The sequence below is a fragment of the Actinia tenebrosa genome, unplaced genomic scaffold, assembly GCF_029948245.1.
Source record: "Actinia tenebrosa isolate PJP-AT-01 unplaced genomic scaffold, QUT_ActTen_1.0 PGA_scaffold0__85_contigs__length_37466705, whole genome shotgun sequence".
NCBI classification, from domain to species: Eukaryota; Metazoa; Cnidaria; class Anthozoa; order Actiniaria; family Actiniidae; genus Actinia; species Actinia tenebrosa.
In genome coordinates this window covers 30895167-30915850 of record NW_028292569.1, presented here as the reverse complement: position 1 = coordinate 30915850, position 20684 = coordinate 30895167, and the positions used below count along the sequence as shown (strand labels likewise).

Here is a 20684-nt window from a genome sequence, read left to right as displayed (position 1 = left end):
AACATAAACGGTTCTATTAATTATTAGGATGAGAAATTACATTTTTAATGAATTGGAAAAGAAGATGTAGAGGAAAGGGCAGGAGAAGAGAGCAGGGAAGATAAGAGCATAAGAAGAGGCCTCATTAGCGGTCTCATATTCAGAGCATGCGTGTACATTGTTATGTAATCCAAGATGGCGGCAGCAGCGAGAAAATTTTTGCGGATATCTTCTCTTTTTGTACTCAGAAATAAGTTGTTTTTACAACAAATCAATATACAGCCTCGTTTTATAACTCATGCAAGACTCTATTCTGAAAAAGTCATAGATCCACCATACTTAGGGCCGTCAGTACCGAACTATAAACACAGAGAAGATGAAACGCTGGAGATGAAGAAATCGCGATTGTTGTATCAGAGCAGGTATTTTATACTGAAAATAGCTTTGATAATGTTACTATTATGTTGGGTTTTTCTTATGAAGTGTTATTCTAAGCTGCCATGTTCAGTTGCAAGAGTTATGGGCTCGCATTTGATACTGCTACATGTTTGTGATTATACAAAATATGAAATAAAAGTAATGAGCTTTAAATATGATAAAAAGTTGCTTATGTAAGCTTCTAACATAAAGTCCAACTTTAAATTTTGCATCAACAGAAAGAGAGGTATGCTTGAGAATGGTCTTCTTCTAAGCACATTTGCAAGCAAGCATCTTGACGAACTGGACGAAGCATCACTAGAGATGTATGACAAGATTATCAACCAGCCCTCAAATGACTGGGATTTATATTACTGGATGACGAGCAATAAACCAACCCCCGAGGAGTATGATAATACTGTTATGGACATGTTAAAGGAACATGCAAGAAATAAGCAAAGAGATGTGCGGCTTCAACAGCCAGATCTGAAACAAAACGAAAGACAGTGAATGGATGAATAGAATAGGATCAAAAACAGCTGGTTTTATTTAGCATAATTATTATTTGTAAATATTTCATTATAAAACGCATAGCAAATGTAAAGATGCGTGAATCTAGTTCATCAAAACAATAAGAGTTTCTTGTAAAAATTTGAAATAAAAGTGTGAGAAGTTTCCATTCCTTGATTGGGTTGCCTGTTTAATAGTAGTCCCGTTTACCCTGGGTACAAGGTTGCTCAGGAGACCAAAACAGCAACAAGTTTGACTTCTTGTTGAAGTCTTGAGTAGGAAAAAATCTTTTTTCAAGAGAATATTTTAATAAGATAACTTTTCCTTTGAACCAATATACTAAGCTTTCTTGGATGTGTTTTGTATTACGCGTAAATTTGGGGTATTTGAAGATTATTTTGTTTGTTTTTGGCGCGAAACATGAATCATGGAGGCAGTTGTGAGTGAACATCAACATGGCCGACGTTTGAACGATAAAGAAACAACTTCAAATCCACCTATTAAAGCAGATATCATACATGAAGCTACTAAGTATTGTCCATTGTATGAAGCTGCCGAGAAGGGCGATGTGGAGGAGCTGACTCGCTTGTTGTCCAGGAGTCAAATAGACGTGAACGAAAAGTCAGGTGGACATGGCGCCTACAGGACCTCTCTTCATGGAGCTGCAGGATACGGACACTGGAGAGCTACTAGGACACTCTTGACGGTACTTATTTAATAATCCTTACATAGATATATAAAAAGTAGTATCCATGAGCCTAAAAAGTTATAAGAGTCACACTTAATCTTGTAGCACAAGAAAAAGGGAGAGCGATAGCCAATAATTTCTGATATTGTTATCTAATCTAGGCTGGAGCAGACCCATATTATCAGAGCGACTTGGGCAGGACCCCCCTGCATGAAGCTTGTGCCGGTGGCCATGCCAGTGTAGTACAAGAACTTCTTCAATTCATGACAGATACCGACACACAAGACTGTCATAAACAAACTGCCGCACACATTACTGCTTTTCATGGAGAAGTAGAATGTCTGAGGCTTCTGATTGGCTGCGGCAGTAATATGAATATTGATGATAAGGATGGGTGTACTGTTGCTCACCTGGCTGCATTTAGAAACCACCCTGACATTATCAGGTACAGTAGGATATATAAAGACTGTGGAGGGGCATAGTCAGGATTTTGCCTTGGGGGTGGGGGAATGGGGGTTACATTGGTAATTCTCAGAACCCTTGGCTGTCTTGGCCTCCTTAGCTACATCCCTGCTGAGGGTGAGGTCTAGAATGGGGGTGGGGGGTGGCTAAACTCTCTTTTTTGGGGGGAGGAAGTTACAGACTGAGCCAAAGTCAAAGGTTTGCAGCCACTCCAGAATAATATTAGATTTGCTTCAGTTTCTTCTTGATTGACTTGGCATTAAATATGATAAAGTATTCACAGGAAGGCTGCCTATAGGTCTTTCTCATGTGGCAGCAGTGTTAGCTGGAGCAATATCTTTTTTAATGGCAAAAGCAAAGGCTTTAATTCTGGTGGGAATAAACATGGATGCTGCTTGAAAAAGTGTAATCCCATAGCTGTGATAACTGTTGCAACAGAACTTGTGGCCATCGATCTTTAGTTCTGCATCTGAGGAGCTTTTTTTGCTGTCTATACTCATGCAGTGTGTGATTTATAATTTCACGGTGTCTAAGATAAATGTTTATGATTACCCTTTATTGATATTTATAATTCCATCAATAGATGTCTAATTGAAGAAGGTGTTGATCCAAACTGCATCGATAATCACAGACGAACACCTGCACACTATGCCGCTATGTGCAATGGACTTGAGACACTAAAAGTTTTGGCACATAATGATCTAGACATCAACTCTAAAGACACAGATGGCTGTGTTCCTGCTCATCTGGCAGCCGCCCATAACAGCTTGTCCTGTTTGCAGTATCTCATATCAGCTGGTTTGACTAAGACAGAAGTAAGGGATAAAACAGGCAGGTCTCTTTTACATATGGTAAGAATTGAGAAAGCCTCTTTAAGCTAAGATAAAGAGCATTAAAACATCTCCTGATATCAATTTGTTTTGACCTGTCTGACATCAAAAAACAAATGGAAGTGTTATTTTTTCTACATTTTTTTTCTGATTGGTTCTAGGCAGCAATAAATGGAGCTACTGATTGTCTTCACTGGCTGTTGGAACGACGAGCTAACCCTAATGTTAGAGATGGTAAGTTCCAGCAAATGTTCATACTTCTCCCACTTATATGAGGATTGAGGATGGGTATTTTCAAGGGGTGGGGAGGGTCTGAGGGGTATATATGTGTAGTACCAGAAAATATCCATACCTCCCCCATTGAGGGGGATTGGAATTTCAAAGGGGTGGGGAGGGTCTGACGGGTATATTGTGTAGTACCAGAAAATATCCATACCTCCCCCATTGAGGGGGATTGGAATTTCAAAGGGGTGGGGAGGGTCTGACAGGTATATTGTGTAGTACCAGAAAATATCCATACCTCCCCCATGGAGTGGGATTGGAATTTCAAAGGGGTGGGAAGGATCTGAGGAGGGTATATTGCGTAGTACCAGAAAATATCCATACCTCCCCCATGGAGTGAAGATGGGTATTTGCAAGTGGTGGGGAGGGTATATCCTGAAATATTCTGGTGGGAAACCCTTGGTAAGGAGTCTAGTTCCATCATTCTTCCTTTGGTAATTATGTTGTCATCATGTTTTTTGTTGTAACATGATATTGTTAGGTTTGGCAAACACACCAGCACACTATGCTGCAACAGGAGCACATGCACAGTGTATTAGTTGTCTTGTCCATCACAATGCTGACCTTGATCTACAGACATCACAGGGTCTCACTCCTTTAGACCATGCTAAAAAAGCTGGCAAAGCTACAAGTTTCCAAGATGCAGGTGAGTTGGATGGACAACAGTTATAAAGTAGTGGAGTACTGATGGGAGGATGTTAATTTGTTTATCACTGATGTTTTGCAAATGTCAATACTGTCACTGTCTTGATTAAAGTTAATTATCGTTACTATGATCATCAGCATCACTGTGTTTACCATTATCAATTATCAATATCACCACCATCAGTCATCAGCATCATCTGTCATTAGTCATCAAAATCACAATCATCACCATGAGCAGTCTTACATCATCACCATTATCATCATTATCATCAGGCATCAACACACCATCATCATCATCATCAGTCATCAACACACCATCATTATCATCAGGCATCGACACACCATCATCATCATCAATATCAACACGCCATCCTCATCATCAGGCATTGACAAACCATCATCATCATTAACATCCACACACCATTATCGTCATCAATATCAACATGCCATCATCATCATCAGGCATCAACACACCATCAGTCATCATCATCATAATAATGTTATCTTCTCAGTTACTATCAGAAATACTGACAGACTCTACAATTTTTTTTCAGTTGATAAAAAGATCTGTTGTTACTTCTGTGTTGCCAAGCAACAGAAAGTAGAGTATGATCTTGCTCACCAGCCCACCCCTGTGGAGAAGAATATTGCTGCAAGTGAGTCTGTCATATTCAAATCACCAAAGCTTCTAGGTGAAGGAAATTCAGCACGACCAGTAAGGTATTGTCATGCAGATAAATATTAATATTTTAATATTTTATCAATAAATAATAAATTATTATTAATACTGGTGGTTGAGAGTAAAAGTCCGTAAAAGTCCTTCAGGTTTTATTTTTTAGTATCTTAGTGGCTTTTGCATTCAAACATGATAGATTAAATGTAACATTATGGGTTTTATTTTTGCCAACATCAAAAATCATTTTTGCATGGTTGGAACGTGAATTCAATATCAAAACCTGAAACAACGTATGCAGGATTGATGTAAGTCAGGGCACACCAAACTCACAGATTGAATCTGATGGAAAACCCCTTGAGTCAAGGAAAAGGCCTAAAGAACTTGACTCACATGCTGCTAAATCCAGATATCAAACTCAAGACCTCATAGGTATGAAGAAAGTGCACTACCACTACACCACCCTCAGCCCCCAAAGCACCAGCACATTTTATCACAGCAGTACCCATAACACCAACGAAATATTTTCCCTATGATTCTGGCAGTGGTAAGACAAACATGGTTACCAAACCAAGTCGTCCCCAATCTGGTAGCAGCAAGACCAAAAGGCCTGTCAATCAGCCAATGAAGAAGCAATCATCGGCTGATGTTCCTAGGCGTGACCTTGCGACCAAGTATTTTGGCGAGCATCTTTTTTCATTACCTGAGGTTCTTAAGACATCTTCAGCTGGTTCTGCTGGAAAGGGAAGACGGAAGAGCAAGAAGGACAATTCTTTGCCTTAGGTACTGAAGTGGCTAGAAAAATTGGACCACTGTGAACTAACTGTATTATTGTATAGATACGAATACCATTATGTACCACCCAATGTAAATAGTGCATGTCAACTAATAAAAATGTCAGAGCTCAGTGTTCATTATCTGTGATCTACTTGTAACCCCTCCTTAAGCAAGGCTTACAAACTGGGATATAATGTTAAAGATTAGGTCTGAAAGCTTGGATTGAATTCATTTAGCAGCAGTAAGGGGGACTCGCGATCACCATTCGGAATCGCCCGGAAATTATCCGTGTTTATGCACTAGCGTCCCCCGCGGGAATTACCCGTGTTCTGTTATATGTTGCGCGAATGTTAAGATATTTGTCTTATATATGCATGAATGTAAAAAGTTCACCAATGACTTCTGTATAATTTGCCTAAGATCCAAAGTTAACATTCCAAAACCCAAGGGTTTCTGGTGTTGTGGTAAGAAAATGCAAATAGAAGACGACACGTCAGCACAGTGTTACGAGTGTGGTAAGAATATTCGTAATGCCGTACCAAATGCTACCAGAGAGCAGTATTACGCTAATGGAGGTCGTAAGAAAACACCTTATAAGAGAATAAAATACTTTAGGGACTGGATGAGTCATATCCAAGGTTTACATCCGATATATTTAAGCGACGAAGTAAAGAAGAAAATCATAGACCATTTAGAAGAGCCAACCCCACAAAGTCTACGGAAAACGTTGAAAAAATTAAAACTAGGGAAATATTACAAAGCTATTCCCTATCTTTTGTCTGAAATTACCGGTAAGTCTATTCCCGAGGTTTCTGATATGAGCAGAGCCGAGTGGATGTTTTGTCGGCTGAATAAGGATATTCCTTATTACCCTGACGTAATTTACGAAATATTTTACAAAATAGACCCCAACCACCCCCTGTTAGGATGGATTCCGAGAAAATAAAAATGCAAAACTGGCGTTGCCAGAAACCCCACTGGGGAATGCATTGCGCAGAACACCAAGCTATCCCCAGTGGGGTTTTTTGCATTTTGGGCTTACGGGGCTTATTTCATCCCGCGCCAGAGGCCCTCTAGTACGTACACATATATCTTTCTTACGACCCACCAGAGGGTGAACTCCGGACAGCGTCCCGAGACACTCCCTGACTTTTCCAACTTTTCCTCACGAAACCCCCCATCGCGGGGTTGAATCGCACTTTCCACCCCTCCCCCACGGTTGCTGTGAGTGGGGGAGGCTTTTTTTTCACTCACAGCAACCGGTCCAAATGCGTCTACAGCGAGGCTTGAACTCGGGACTTTAGGCCTCCCCAGCTCCAAAGTCCCACGATCACAAGCGAACGCCAGACACATCTGGACGCTTATGTATGTGAAAAATATTAAATATTATATTTAATCTGCATAATTTCTAGACTGACGTTCGATATGTAAATAGAATCCCGTCACGCTCTTTTCGAAGCAGATGTTTACTGAGCAAGCTTTCTTTGAAGCTCTTCTTTCGCTTCTTGATAGATCTTTTTGCGAGATTCCTCGGAAAGATCTTTTACGACTGTTTTTTTATTCCTTATGTCCGTCTTTAGTTTCTCGTATTTGTCTTCTTCGGCTAAGATAAGCGAGAATTCTACGTCGTCTATCTTTCTGTCACGCAAAGCCTTTGAGACAAGGTCGGTAATAGTATTTACTTTAGCCCTAGACAGAGCTATTGTCGTGTCATGCTTGGATATTTTCGTGGATAGCTTTTTCATAATACCCGTAGCAACAGCAGAAATAATACCACAGGTTGCCCCAACGCCGGCCAAAGGAACTCCAACGATTATTCCCGGCCCAGTAAGCGAAGTAGCAACGCCGGAGCCCGTTAACACAACAGAAATGGATCCTGAAGTTATCGCAATCTTATGTAGCGTACTCCGGGCTCTGACGTACTTTTTTCGGACTTTTTCGTAGTGTTTTGTCTGCCCTTCCAAGTAAGCCAGGATTAAGTTCGCTTTATTAAGCCTGAAATTCTCCGCGTTTAATTCGTTAGGACCTGTATCCTTAGTGGTAGCGTGATAATTGGGAACATCTGGGTACAACTGAGGTGCTGATGGTATAACATCCATTATATATACTAATGTACGACGCTTTTGGGAATGATATTGAGGAGCAGCCACATCATGACAACCGGGATTACTGGAATTGGAGAGCATTTAGGAAGATGTTTCCACATGCAGACCCTAGTAAGTTCGAAAGAAGACCCGATGGGATTTACTTTAACGGCTCCAGAATGTACAGCAATGAGGATTTGAAACCTACGCTGGTCGATCAGATAGACTCTCAACTGAAGAATTCTGGTTATATCGAACATAAGCCCGTGCAAGGTTGGTCAAAGGAATTATTGCTGGGTACCAGTACTTATCCGATACCTGCAGTTTCATTTGATAAACACCCAAGCTTGGACCTAACGCTGAACATGCGGATCTCTAACAAGCATTCCTTTCCGTTAAAGGTGCGAGATATCTTCAAAAACGTTCCCATTGTTCATACCACCGCTAAGGAATCTCATGAATGGTTGAGAGGCCCTAACATGCGATACTGGCCACAGCAACTGAACTTTGCGGTTTGGTGTGCCACTAGCGGCTGCGGTGTAAGTGCGAACTTGATGAAGAATTCGATATTCATGTTTCATTTTCACTTCACGGTTAGAAGAATACTGCATGAGATGGGAGTTACCGCTTTACCGGGAGGTGCTGCGTTCTATCCAAGAGATAATAAATACGATGTTCCAGCCTATGACAGACTTTGTAAGGAGTTCGGTGTTGTAGGGAAGGATTTTAGATGCACTACCGGTGCTAACAATGGTCTGGGACATATTTGGGCTTATTGGGGGATTGGTGGACACGAGCTAAGCGATAAAGAAGTTCATGCGTTGAATCTACGATGGAACACTGGGTATCACAAAGAAACTCACGACAGTAGCACCTTCTTTGAACCAAATGCTAAGACCACTAAGGAAGTTAGAGACGAACCTCTGTTCAAAGACGAGGGTGGTAAGTATGCAGGGGTCAATCCACTGATTATTAAGATTACCAACGACGAGCAAACGAAGCAATATCTTAACTTTATACCCCCAGAAGGTAAAGGACTAACTAGAGCCGGCCTTGCCCGTTTGAACCGCAGCATAGAAGCTTACGTGTATTCCATTTTGGGAGCTCAGGTAAACACCCGATCCAGCATAATCGGAAATACGGGCGCCGCAGAAGAGACGCGAGCCGAAGCCTTGATCTTATTCGAAAGTTCGATCTTGGAGGGCGACATTAGCAAGGGCGTACAGCGTTACCAACTAGCTATACAAAATTCTAAGGCGAGGTTGGACTATGCAGTAGCCCCGGGTTGTTGGTTAATGCCCAGTAATTTATCTATAAATACTGGCTCTGTAGTAGGATACAACAACAAACTTCAACGAGCTACTAAGGATATGAAGTTTGGGGTGAATGACGTGAACTCTGACACTCTTAGGAACATTCCCCATTTCGTGGAGAAGTCAAAAAAGTCGCATGAAACGAAGCTACCCGTAGTTAAGAAACCATCGAAGAAGGTCCTGCCTGCGATACGTGAGGAATATGACCATGACTTATTAAAAGCCGGCCTAGCAGTCGCGGGTGTTGGTCTGAGCTATTATATATGGCGATGAACAACCCCTACGTAGCTGGAGTAGATTGTGTTTATACGACTTACACAGGCGAGAAAAAATACACCCAGGCATCTTGGGTTGATGTCACGGGCATGTCCGTGAATTTGAACTACTCGGGAAAGAAATTGATCCTTTGTAGTATTTGCATTGGTACGAGCAGCCATGCCAACGTGGGCTTTAGGTTCCTGGATGAGAATGGCGTACTGCAGCCTATGAGAAATAAGACGAATAACAGAGAGCCTGCGCATTTTTCCGTAGAGCCCCCCGCCAACAGCGCCGAGAATTTATCGATTTGGACTTTTCACATGGTTGCTGATTGCCATGGAAAGGTAAAGCTGCAAATGCGCGTAGATGATACGGGAAAGGCCACAGTAAATAGCATAGAGGATCAAAGAGATCGACCTTATAATCACGCAACCATCAGCACTCTTACGGTGGTTAGTCTCTAGAAGCAAACTATGTTTGCTGAAATATATGAATCCGCATTTAAATGAAACGCGCTACGTTCACTATTTAGACGTGAAGGAGTACAAAGGGCATAAGTGGTTTGATACAGGAATATGGGTTGAAGTTGGAGGCCCTGCGTTAGTCATTTGCACCATTAGCATTAACACGGGAACGAGCGCGAACGTGGGGTTTAGGCTCATCGATGAGAATGACGAGCCTTTGCCTTCCTATCGAACTTCCTCGAACAGCAGAAGAGCGGCCCACTTTTCGATGGAGCCAAACAAGATTAGCGGTGAAGATCTGACGCCGGTCACGTTTCATATGGTAATTAATTGTAAATATGCTAAGTTACAAATATTTCCCGATGATGGTACCAGCGATGGGTTGACGCCGAGCAACGTAAGGATAAATAGCATTGGCATGGGTAGCAATATTACCGACGCGGTTTGGAGCCATAAGCCCATTTCTACTATAAGCGTGTTGCCGCTAGTTCCGCATTATCAAGGCGGTGCGAATACTATCTTTACTTATCCCCAGTCGAGAACGCCTCGGGCGCCCGACGACGATAAGCCACCAGTAATACACAAGGATAAGATCAACCCTTCATCTTCTTCAGGAGTACCACTCCAATAGCTACGACTGATATCCAAATGTTATTCCCCACAAACTTTAGCAGTTCTCCGCCGGCCCTCAGTGCCAGGCCAAGAACACTACCCAGCAGCCCAGGAAGACCGGCTGCCATCTTTTTTCCCAAGTCCGTCAGCCCACTACCTAATTTCTTTACGCCCGCGCCCGTAGCCTTAAGCGTGGATAGGATAACTCCTACTACGCTTGAAATAGCGACCGCAAACGCCAGCGGAACGCCATACTTCAAAAGGGCTCTTTTTACCTTTTCCTTGGTGGTAAGCCCCAGCTCCTTTTCCAGGTTTTCCTTTTGCGCCCGTAATTCCGCAAGGCGCACCTCTAGATCTTCTGTTTCCCTTTGGGCAGCCTCCCTTTCCTCTTCGGTACGAGTTTGGTCCGCAACTACTTCTCGCTGCCGCTCTATTTGCCCCTCCAGGTCTTCGATGGCCTGATCTCTTTGCCGGATTTGTTCCTCCTTAGTATTGATTTCAGTCATTAACCGCCGCCTTTCCACCAAAGAGCCAGCTATGGTGGTTTGTAGGTTTTCGGTATCGTCTCTAATTAAGTCTAACTCTTGCAGGGCGAGGTTAAGAGCCCTTTGAGCCTGATTTCTTTCACGTCGAATTTGGGTTCTTTGGTCTACCAACTCAGCTATTTCTTGATTTTTAAATTCGACTTCCCTCCTATGTGCGTCGGCAAGCCGTTGGTTTTGCTTCATGTATTCCTCCTCCCTTTCTTCCAACGTTTCCCGCAGTGCTTCCACTGAGGCGCCAGAGCTTTGGGCTTCTCCTAAGTCCTCCCGTGCTTTGTCTAATTCGCGCAGGGCCTGATCCACCTGATTTCCTATTTCTTTTATTCTTTCATCTTGATGGGCGGACTTCTTTTCAGCATCGGCAAGTAGCTGACCTTGCTTTGCATATTCTACATCTTTTTCTCTTAACTCCCTTTGCAGATCCGCGGCACGTTTTTCCGCGTTGGTCCTTTCGGTTAAGTTGTGCAGCCTTTCTAACAGGCTTCTAGTAGCACGCTGAAAGCCTCTTAATCTCAAGACGTCACCCCTAACGTTGCCCTCCTCATCAAAGAGGTTTTGCGGTTTTGTCCAGCGGTCTTTGTCGGGAAATCTTAAGTCTTGGACGCTTATGAGGACTTTGTTTCCCTTTTCCGTGAGCTTTACGTCGTCAGCATCAAAGTTGTCGTAGCGCAGCTCTAGCTCCCGCGCTGCCCACTCTACGGTTTCCCGCGCGGCTGCTTCCGGCTCGCCCATGTTTTGAAGCTCTATGTGCTCACGCGGAAACGTGTACTCGCGTGCTTTGGGATGTCTTAGGGCCTTTGCAATCCTATCCCTTAGGGAATCGTCGACTTGTTGGGTGGGAAGCAGCGGTTCTTCATCACCGTCGTTAATGTCAGCCTGACCTTCCTCAGTGGTGGGATCGAAGTCGGGGTCTGTTCCTTCTACTTCCATTATATATGATAAGCTCAAAGTTAAATCCCAACGTATTACCTAAGCAGGTTGGCGGACTGAAAGCAGAACGCACCTTTCATCGGGTCACCTTTACCCCCAGCAGCGCTAAGCCAGGGGAAACCCTGTACGTAGGCGTGCCCCGCCTAACGGATAACCTAGTCTTAGTTCCTGGCACCTTGGCTTTAAGGTTCGACCTAGCGGTACAGTCAAGCCCCACAGATGAAAGGATTATTGTTAACAACGTGGGTCGCAACATCGTTTCTAAGATGAGAATCAAGTTCGCCGGGGAATCCTTGCTGGACTTAAATAGGTACGATCTGTATACCACGTACAAAGACTTATGGTTGACGGCCTTTGACCGCGCGCAAAGGATAGAACAAGGAATTGGTAGTGTCATTCTACGTAAGGTACGCACACCTACGAAAACGCAACCTACTGACGGCAGCGGAGAAACCGCAGTGGCAGACGCAAAGCGAATAAAGACCGCCTATGGTAGTAAGTATGTCATACCACTGGACTTTGAAGTAATCACGAATCACGGTGTGTATTACCCAAGACAGTTATCCGAGTTACAGTTTGAAGTAGCCTTAGCAGATGCTAATAACATCATTGGTGGGCTAAGCACTGCACTTACCACAACAACCCCATACTCTATTACCAACTTAGAGCTGCAGTATGAGACCGTGTACAGCGAAGAGCTAGCCCGTAGCGCTGGCATGGAATACAGCTCCGGGAAGGCATTCTTATACGACCACGTAGTGATGTATAAGACGTTTAGCTTCTTGGATAAGACGGATGAGGTTATCAATCAAAGCATTAACCTCCCCCGAAGAAGTCTCACGGGGTTAATGTTGGTGTTTGCCAAACCCTACGAAGCCGGTAAGCGCGACTCCGAAGCCTTTCACAACCCCAACATTACTAACGTCGGCGTGAATATTAACGGGGTTCCAAACAAGGTCTACTCGCAGGGAATAAAGCCTGCAGACGTGTACAGAGAAGTAAAGCGTAAGTTTGGCGACCAAATTAGCCCTGAGGAATTCTTTAAGGACAAATATGCGCTGTGGATTGACATGCGCACCATTAACGACGAAGACCTACATGGCCAGGGTTTACGTCTAGTAAATACGCAGGATGGCATAACATTGGAGATCAAACGCACCAAGAATGCCTCCGCGGGCGACGGTGATAAAATAAACTGCTACGTCTTCGTGGTGTCGGACGCGCAGCTGAGCGTAGAAATGAATCAGCTAAAGAGCGTTGCCTATTGATCCACTCGCTCATCCTTTTGATAAAAAAATATCGTTGGTATATAATGCTTCGCGTATTCGAAAACAACGAAACCAAACTGCAATGCATAGTGCAAGGCGATAAACTATACTTTAAAGCAAAGGAAGTGGCGGCTGCGTTGGGTTACGAACGCCCAAAAGATGCGATTAAGGTGCATGTTCGTGAAAAGTATAAGGTAAAGCTTAGCGAACTTAGAGTGGAGGTGAATCGCCTCCCCTCGTATTCACAGCCTAATTCCCTGTACGTAACCGAATCTGGGTTGTATCAACTAATATTTAGCTCTAAGATGCCAACGGCAGAGACATTCCAGGATTGGGTCCTCGAGGACGTTCTTCCCGCATTGAGAAAGACAGGTAAGTATGAAATAGAAAGGCGGTTCGATAGTCCTAACAAGTTAGTCTTCAAAATGGAAAATGAGTTTGACCTGCATAAGAAAGTCGTGGACTACATACGCCGCTTCTACCCACAGATGCTCATAGCGCCCGGCTTAGGGGAATTGCAGGATTCTGACAGCAAACGCATAAAATGCTGGCAGAAGGGTTATCAAAGGGGTCAACCCGACCTCTTAATACTGAACGCGCATTTAAGGTATGAAGGGCTTTGCATCGAATTAAAGACGCCGAAAGGAAATGGCATACTCTCCGCAGACCAACGCAAGATAATTTCGCAGTATGACGCGAATGGTTACCTGACCATGGTTAGCAACGATTATGACGTCATCTGTCGTGCCCTTAGCAACTACGCGGAAGGCATCCGTATTCCCTGTCGGTGGTGCTGCAAACGCTTCAAGACTACGGAGACAAGGGCAACGCATTTAAGAATATTTCATAGATATAATGATCGTCAACCAAATACACTGGCGTGACCTGATTTGCGGTAAAGCATACGAAATAAAAAATTACGTCGTCTTCGAAGACATCGACCGTTTACGGTTAGTCCTCAAAGACTTAGAAGGCAAGGAATATTCCCTTTGGGCGCCGGATTGCGTGCGGTACGTAATTCAGGGCGAGGAATTCACCCACTTACGCAGCTATGGTAAGGTAAATGGCCGATGGAAGTTTGACATTGAAAGAAGAGTCACTCCATCTCCTCTTTGTAGTTAAGCGCGTCTGCTAAAGTCCGCTGCGCTTTAGGATCCGCGGAGCACCAATGCCCCACAAAGGATCCTTCGGAGAATACCCTGTCGCAATGAAGGCAGGTGTATTTTTTACGCGGTTTTGAGGTCGTCGTAATGCAATCGGCTGGTGGTTCACACGTAATACAGTCCATATATTGAAAGGGCGATTAGGAATCCTCCAAAGAATGCCATGAAGTAGGCTACCATATACTTAGGGACTCTGCAAGGCCCCTTTAAAGGGGTCTTTATTTTTATTTATTATTATTCATTATCCTTAATAATAATAAATAAAAATAAGAATGGGATTTGAGACTCTTTGCGCAAACCCTACCTACTATCTTAAGCCGCCTACTAATCATTACGGGCTTTCCTTGCCGCCTCATTGCCGGCATGCCAAGCTTCGAAGCGATCTAAGTACTCCTTGAAACCGCCTTGGCCGTCGTAGAGGCACTGCCAAACATGTTGGTCACTTCTTTGACAGCCGCAGCGCTCACAAGTTGCCTCCCAATATTCTCTATCCTCCCACCTTACGCCTTCGACGCAGTCAAACTCCGCAAAGCGCTGGTCAATTTCCTTCTTCCGGCGCGTTAACTTCCTTTGGGTTTCCTTTGGGCAACATCGTGCAGCAACGTCGCCGTGCTCCTCGCAAGCCACGCTCAGCAGGTCGTAATTGCCGCGGCACCGATGTCGATGCCATTCGTCGTTCTTGTCCTCCTCGCAGCGCTCACATACGTTCTTTAGGCAAACGCGGTTATCCACGTGGTAATCCAACATCTGCGCGCTGCTAAAGAGGCGATTACACTCCTTACAACGCCTTTCGCGTGCCTTCTTAGCGCACACCTTTTTTTCCAGGTGGTATTTTAACATTTGCTTGCTGCTGAACTCCTTGTTACACCGCTCACACTCCATATATAATAAGGATTTAATAACCCTTATATGGGATACCGCATAAAGTCCTTAACGGACTCTTTTGCCCCGGATACTATTTCAAAGAGTGTCTCAGAATGTTGACGTTTAGGTTAAATCTTTGTTAAGGATGCCTGGAAACTATTTAAAAAGTGTCTCAGAATGTTGACGTTTAGGTTAAATCTTTGTTAAGACGTGCCCTTCAAAGGGGTTCTTATTTTTATTTATTATTATTAAATATCCTTAATTATTCTTAATAATAATAAATAAAAATAAAAATGGGATTTGAGACTCTTTGCGCGAACCCTACTTTACTATTTTAAGCTGCCTACTAACCATTACGGGCTTTCCATATATACTTAACGAAGATTTAACCTCATTGTTAACATTCTAAAACACTTTTTGAATAGCATATACTTAACAAAGATTTAACCTTATTGTCAACATTCTACAGGGGATATCGCATGAAGTCCTTAACGGACTCCTTAGCCCACGTTGCCATCGTTATCAGCGCGCCAAACCGTTCTGCACGCTTCAGACCGCACATTTCATCGTACAACTCCTGCACGCGCTCTTTTAACCGGTCTATCTCCTCCCTTTGCATTTCTATGGTGTCTCTTTTATCTTTTGCGTCGCCGGCAATCCTTCTTACTGCGTCCACTGGGTCCATCGTATATATAATGGATCCGAACCATATTCCCTGCAATGCTCTGATCGTAGGACCCACCGGCTGCGGCAAAACGCAGTTCGTAGTGGAGCAGCTATTAGGACCCTTTAGATACCGTTTCGACTATATCGTGCTGCTTTGTCCCACCTACGTGAATAACCGCACCTGGGAAGGCATAGGAGTGAAAGATGACGACTTCTTTGTAGATATCTTAGACCCCAACGAGTTATCCAGCCATCTTAAGTTCTGGCACAAACAATTCCCTAAAGATACGCAGACACTCCTTATATTGGACGACATCGCCTGCGGGGACGATGTAAAAAAGCGCACGTCAGAGCTCGTTAAACTCGCCTTTAGCGGCAGACACGACAATATCAGCGTTTGGTTGCTCTCGCAGCAGCTTACCAGCGTCTCTAAGCCTTTTAGGGAAAACATAGGTTCACTTGTCGTATTTTATACTCCGAGCCGGAGTGATCTGGAAACCATCTTAAGCGACTATGGAGGCGAGATAAGCAAGGAACAGTTACACGAATACATGCGGCATTTAAAGACGCACCAACATTCCAAAATGATCTTCTCTTTGAGGTTTCCCTACACGGTTGGAATCTATGATTCCTAATGTATATGGATATTGAGCAGCTCTTAGATGAAGTCCCCACACAGTTAGATGAAAGTAACCTTAAGGAACAACTTAACATCCTTGTGTCTTCGGGGAAGTGCAAAGAAATGATAGGTAAGGAACTTACCCATGAGCAGGTTAATAAGTTGTCAGAAGAGGAAGTCAAAAAGTTCCATAAAAGGTACGAGGCCGCCCTTGCAAGTAAGACCACGGACGCCGTAGCAGACTCCGCTATCCGACTTGCGACTAAATTGCTTGGACTTGCACTGCCCATAGATGACGTGGAGCAACTACAGAAGGACATAAGAGATGACTATGTCATATCCCAAGAACTTAAGATAACCTGCGGGTGGTTGTCTTTGAAGTGCGGTAAGTTAATGGCAGTCGCCTCTGCGGCACTTCACGTAGCTCAGCATGTCGACTTGAAGGAGGTACTAGGTTCCTTTGGAACATCTTGGAAGGACTTCAAGAAGGACAGAGAAGTCGAAAAGGTCTTCCAGGCAGCACTTGCTGAGGTACCTGATCAAGTCGCCTCAAGTACTTAGTCAAGTCGTCCTTAAGTACTTGGTCAGGTCGCGCCCAGGTTATTTCCAAGTCGTCCTTAAGTACTTAGTCAAGTACTTATCAAGTCCTTCAAGTCCTTAGATATAAATGAGTGAACCAGAGTCGAAGGTAGAGCAGCCCCAAGAGGAGCAAAAGATTACCAAGGTTAAATCTCCGGGCAGAGTCGCTGCCGGAAAGAAGCTCGCGGAGATGAACAGGAAGAACAAAGCAAAGAAAGAAGAAAAGGTGGAGGAAAAAGAAGAGGAATCCTTTATCAATCCTGGGTACGTCATTGGCGCGTTGGGAGTCATCATAGCAGCAGGCAGCCTCTACTTACAATGGCGGGCTACGAAGCCAAAAGTAGAACCCGTGCATGTGCCGCCAACATATCACGCACCCGTGCAGGAGCCCCCTAAGAGAAGCAAAATACCCGTGATGGAGTAATAACCTTCTCGCTCTGTAATATAATGTCAACCGCGTTATTGAAAACTGTTGAAGAAGCAGCTATCATTACTTCCATCGTTGCGGGTATTGGTTGGGTAGGTAAGAAAGTGCTCAAAGAAGACTTTACTGAAGACCCAAGCAAGAGCTTCGCTAATTTTGCTAAGATGACCGCTGCCGTAGGCGGGGCTATCATGGTAAAGGATTACCTACGGAAAGAAAAGTACCTGCCAACGACATAACTCGTGAAAATCCCTGTGATTTTCTAATATATAATGGCTAGCGTGGTCGCAGGTGGAGTTATTGCAGCTTTAGCATTCACTGGAGCTAATTATGGTGGTCAGTATTTGGATAGATTAGTCAGAGGCGACAAAAGCGGAGATTTGGCCGCTGAGAGGAAGAGACACGACTTAGCGCTGGAGAAATATCAGCGAGACGTGGCAGCTTGGAATGAAAAAAGACAAGCTTACAGGGATTGGTTGGATAAGAACTACCAAGACAAGATGCAGGCGGATAAGAACTTCGAAAATACGGACTACGCCTTTAAGCTCTATGCGCAGGCGCACCCCGCGGCATCGATGGGATTGAGAAAGCCTCAGTTCAAGAATTACTACCAGCCTTCTAAGAAACAAAAAGATAGTGAGTTGGTCTTCGTAGGAATCGCAGGGCTGGCAGGAGGCGTAGCTTTGGCGTATCTGCTCTAACGAAGGAAACTGTGTTTCCTGAAATATATGATCGTCTTTTTGGAAAGCGATAAAAATAACTTTACGACTTATCTGAATCCCCCCATCAAAGCCCATAAGGTTCGGCTGGTTAGTTGCTCTTTGTACAATTCTTGGTATAATTTAGTCAATGCCTTGGTCACTGAGCATAAAGGCGGCGGCAATTATCAAGGCGTATTGCTGCCCGATGGACATTACACACCAATCACCCTTGCTAAGGAATTAGCAAAACACGGTTATACGCTCACCACAGGATTGCCGCACGAAATGACCCTCAAACATAATATGCCAAACTATTCAGTAACTTTTGGAAAGCTTGACCCATTGGGATCTTTATTATGTGCCTCGGGCAAGACAATTACCGACACAGCCGTACCCGTGAAATGGAAAGTCGCATCCTCTTATGAAGTCTATTGCGACTTGGTCCATAGTTACAACCATGGAGAAAAGTCTTCTCTCATGTCCAAGTTTCTGCCCAAAGGTAATCCATTTGACCCAGTAGAATACACTCCCATTTCTTTGAGCTATGATTTGTCTAATTTGGTAGAAAGCATAAACATCACCATTAAAGTGGACGGAAAGACGGTGGATTTTAACGGACGTAAGATCAATCTTGTTTTGGAATTCATATAATGGGCCGCGTAGAGGACAAACTCAAAAGGATTTACTATGGGCCTGAAGGCTATTGGAAAGGAGCGTCGGCCATCAAGAAACTCGCGACCGCGGCCAGGGTATCAGAAGAAACGGCTAAGAACTGGCTAAGAAAACAAACCCTCTGGCAGGTTTATCTTCCCGTGCCTAAGTACATTCCCAGGCCCAGCTTCACCGTAAATACCCCCAATGAAGTTCATCAGGCGGATTTGCTTTTCTTACCGCATGACAAGGTGAGAAAGAAGACCTATAGATACGCTTTGACCGTAGTTGATATCGCAAGCAGATATAAGGACGCCGAACCCATAACCAGCAAGGATTCTGGAGAAGTCGCAGAAGCCCTAGGTAGGATTTATAAGCGCGTCTTGAAATGGCCTAAGCTGCTGCAAGTGGATGCGGGGACGGAGTTCATGGGCGTCGTTACTAAGACCCTGGAAGACCACAGCACTAAGATTAGGAGAGCCGAAGCTGAGTACCACAGGGGTCAGAGCATCGTCGAAAGATTTAATAAGACCCTGGCCGAGCGTCTCTTTGGATACCAGTATTGGAAAGAGCTGGAAGATCCCTCCAAACGCAACAGGGAATGGACACAGCGGCTCCCCCAGGTCGTCGCGGCCTTGAACAACGAGGCGGCCAGGGCTACGGGAATAAAACCCAGGGATGCCATAAAAAAGAAACACGTGAACACAAGTCCTACGTCAGAAGTTCAAGGGCGGTCGGACTGAAGGAAAAAAAGCTCCCCCGCGACATAGTGGTCAGATACCTCTATCAGCCGGGGGAACTCGAAGGTGGCAGTAAGAGAGCCACGGATCCTAACTGGTCCCTGGAAACGTATGAGATTTCGAAGTCCGTCACCAAGGAAGGGCAACCCGTGTTGTATTACCTAAATGGACCAAGTCGTGGATTTGTCATGGAAGAGCTGCTCATAGTCCCCAAAGACTCAAAGTAGTGCTGCTCCACGCGCCCGATTGCACTCTAGGCATGTCAGTCTTACGTTGCCTCTGCAATGCCCGCGTTTGTTGTTGATACGATCCACGGAGAACTGCTGATCGTCATTTGGGTCAAACCTCCATAGTAGAGGTATGTTACACTTGGCACACCGCGCCCCTTTCTTATAGACGTCGTCCACGCATAGGTCGAACGTCATATTTTTTTCTTCGTCGTGCCGCTTGTAGCGAAGGAGTTTCTTGGCAATGTTCTCCTTAGCTACGTCCTCTGGCGTCTTATCGTAGCGCAGTTGCGGCCCCCAGGCTCTTTTTAACTGTTTGGTATATTCTACACGGCTTACGGCAGTGTAGATAAGGTTGCTCCAACACAGCCGCTGGTCTATGATCCATAAGGTTTCTTTTATGGTAAGCCCTTGCGCGCTGTGGACTGTCATACAATAGCCCAAGCGCCAGTCTGGATGGGAGGTTATTTTTTCCACCTTTTCTATGGGCACCCAGGCTTTGTCATGCGTTACTGCGTTCTGCAGTTGGATGTCGGTACCAGGTACCCAGACGTCTCTTTTTTGCATGCGGGTGTCGTGGGGTTTGTAAGAAACGGGCACCAAATGCGTAGGGAAGCGCTCTCGGTGTATATTTAGCAAATCCTTTTGTATGTGAGACTGTGCCGCGCGCTTACTACTTAGCACCAGATCCTTAGGGTGCCAGGCGTATAGAAAGTCCTCGTATTTCTTCGCTCGTACGCGTTTGCGCAGTGTTTTGCATTGCTCGGCGTCACTGAGGCCCCTCAATTCCGCTTTCAGGTTTCTTATTTGATCCTTACTGCGGTAGTCGGTGTTAATTTCCTCCGCATGGTCTACGAAATCTTTCAGCCATTCGTGGGGCATCTCTCCGGCTATTGGAGGAGGCTGGCAGGGATCTCCGGCGAATATTACTTGACACTTTCCACGGAGGAATTCTACGAATTCTTTGAGGATTTCTAAAGGAACGGTGCAAATCTCATCCCAAAGTATCACCGGAGGTATGTCGTGGATGGCTTCTGGTACCCACTTTTGGCCATTCCAACGGAAGAAGCTGTGGTACGTTTGAGCGTCGTGGCCCATTTCGCAGAGTTCTCTTTCCAAACGATGTGTTGGCGTTAGCACCTTTATCTTAGGAAAGAGTTCTAACACGCGCGTAGTTTTACCGCTGCCGCCGGTACCATAGAGGTAAGAGAAGCGTTGGTAGGAAATAGGGTCCGCAACTGAAGGTAGAGGCTCTTTGGTAGGCGTAATGGAACCGCGGGTGTGTTCTCCGTGATATTCTACACGTGCCCTCCAAG

The 20684-nt window shown here is 44.6% G+C and overlaps 2 protein-coding genes across 3 annotated transcripts in view; both read left to right on the top strand.

The window, feature by feature from the left end:
- The first annotated feature begins 71 nt into the window (after positions 1-71).
- On the top strand, positions 72-1083 carry LOC116302918 (succinate dehydrogenase assembly factor 2, mitochondrial). Its single transcript, XM_031712330.2, has 2 exons — positions 72-401; positions 636-1083. Exons 1-2 carry the CDS (start codon positions 175-177, stop codon positions 904-906), a joined length of 498 nt encoding a protein of 165 aa, XP_031568190.2. The 5' UTR covers positions 72-174; the 3' UTR covers positions 907-1083.
- Positions 1084-1140: 57 nt separating this feature from the next.
- The window catches only part of LOC116302917 (uncharacterized), a 29932-nt gene continuing 10388 nt past the window's right edge, over positions 1141-20684 (top strand). The window contains exons 1-7 of one of the 2 annotated variants that reach the window (XM_031712328.2): positions 1141-1612; positions 1756-2039; positions 2640-2907; positions 3048-3120; positions 3650-3814; positions 4368-4533; positions 5032-5400. In XM_031712328.2, the coding sequence (XP_031568188.1) occupies positions 1334-1612; positions 1756-2039; positions 2640-2907; positions 3048-3120; positions 3650-3814; positions 4368-4533; positions 5032-5269 (1473 nt within the window). In that variant the 5' untranslated portion in view covers positions 1141-1333 and the 3' untranslated portion in view covers positions 5270-5400. Of the gene's footprint in view, positions 1613-1755; positions 2040-2639; positions 2908-3047; positions 3121-3649; positions 3815-4367; positions 4534-5031; positions 5401-20684 lie in introns of those variants that run through there. The other variant, XM_089040451.1, reaches the window with a different exon arrangement.

Excerpts from the sequence above, each read along its gene's own strand:
- LOC116302918 (XM_031712330.2), top strand. The coding sequence starts at position 175 with ATGGCGGCAGCAGCGAGAAAATTTTTGCGGATATCTTCTCTTTTTGTA. Across the intron at positions 402-635 it reads CGATTGTTGTATCAGAGCAG|AAAGAGAGGTATGCTTGAGA; the intron begins GTATTTTATACT and ends TTGCATCAACAG.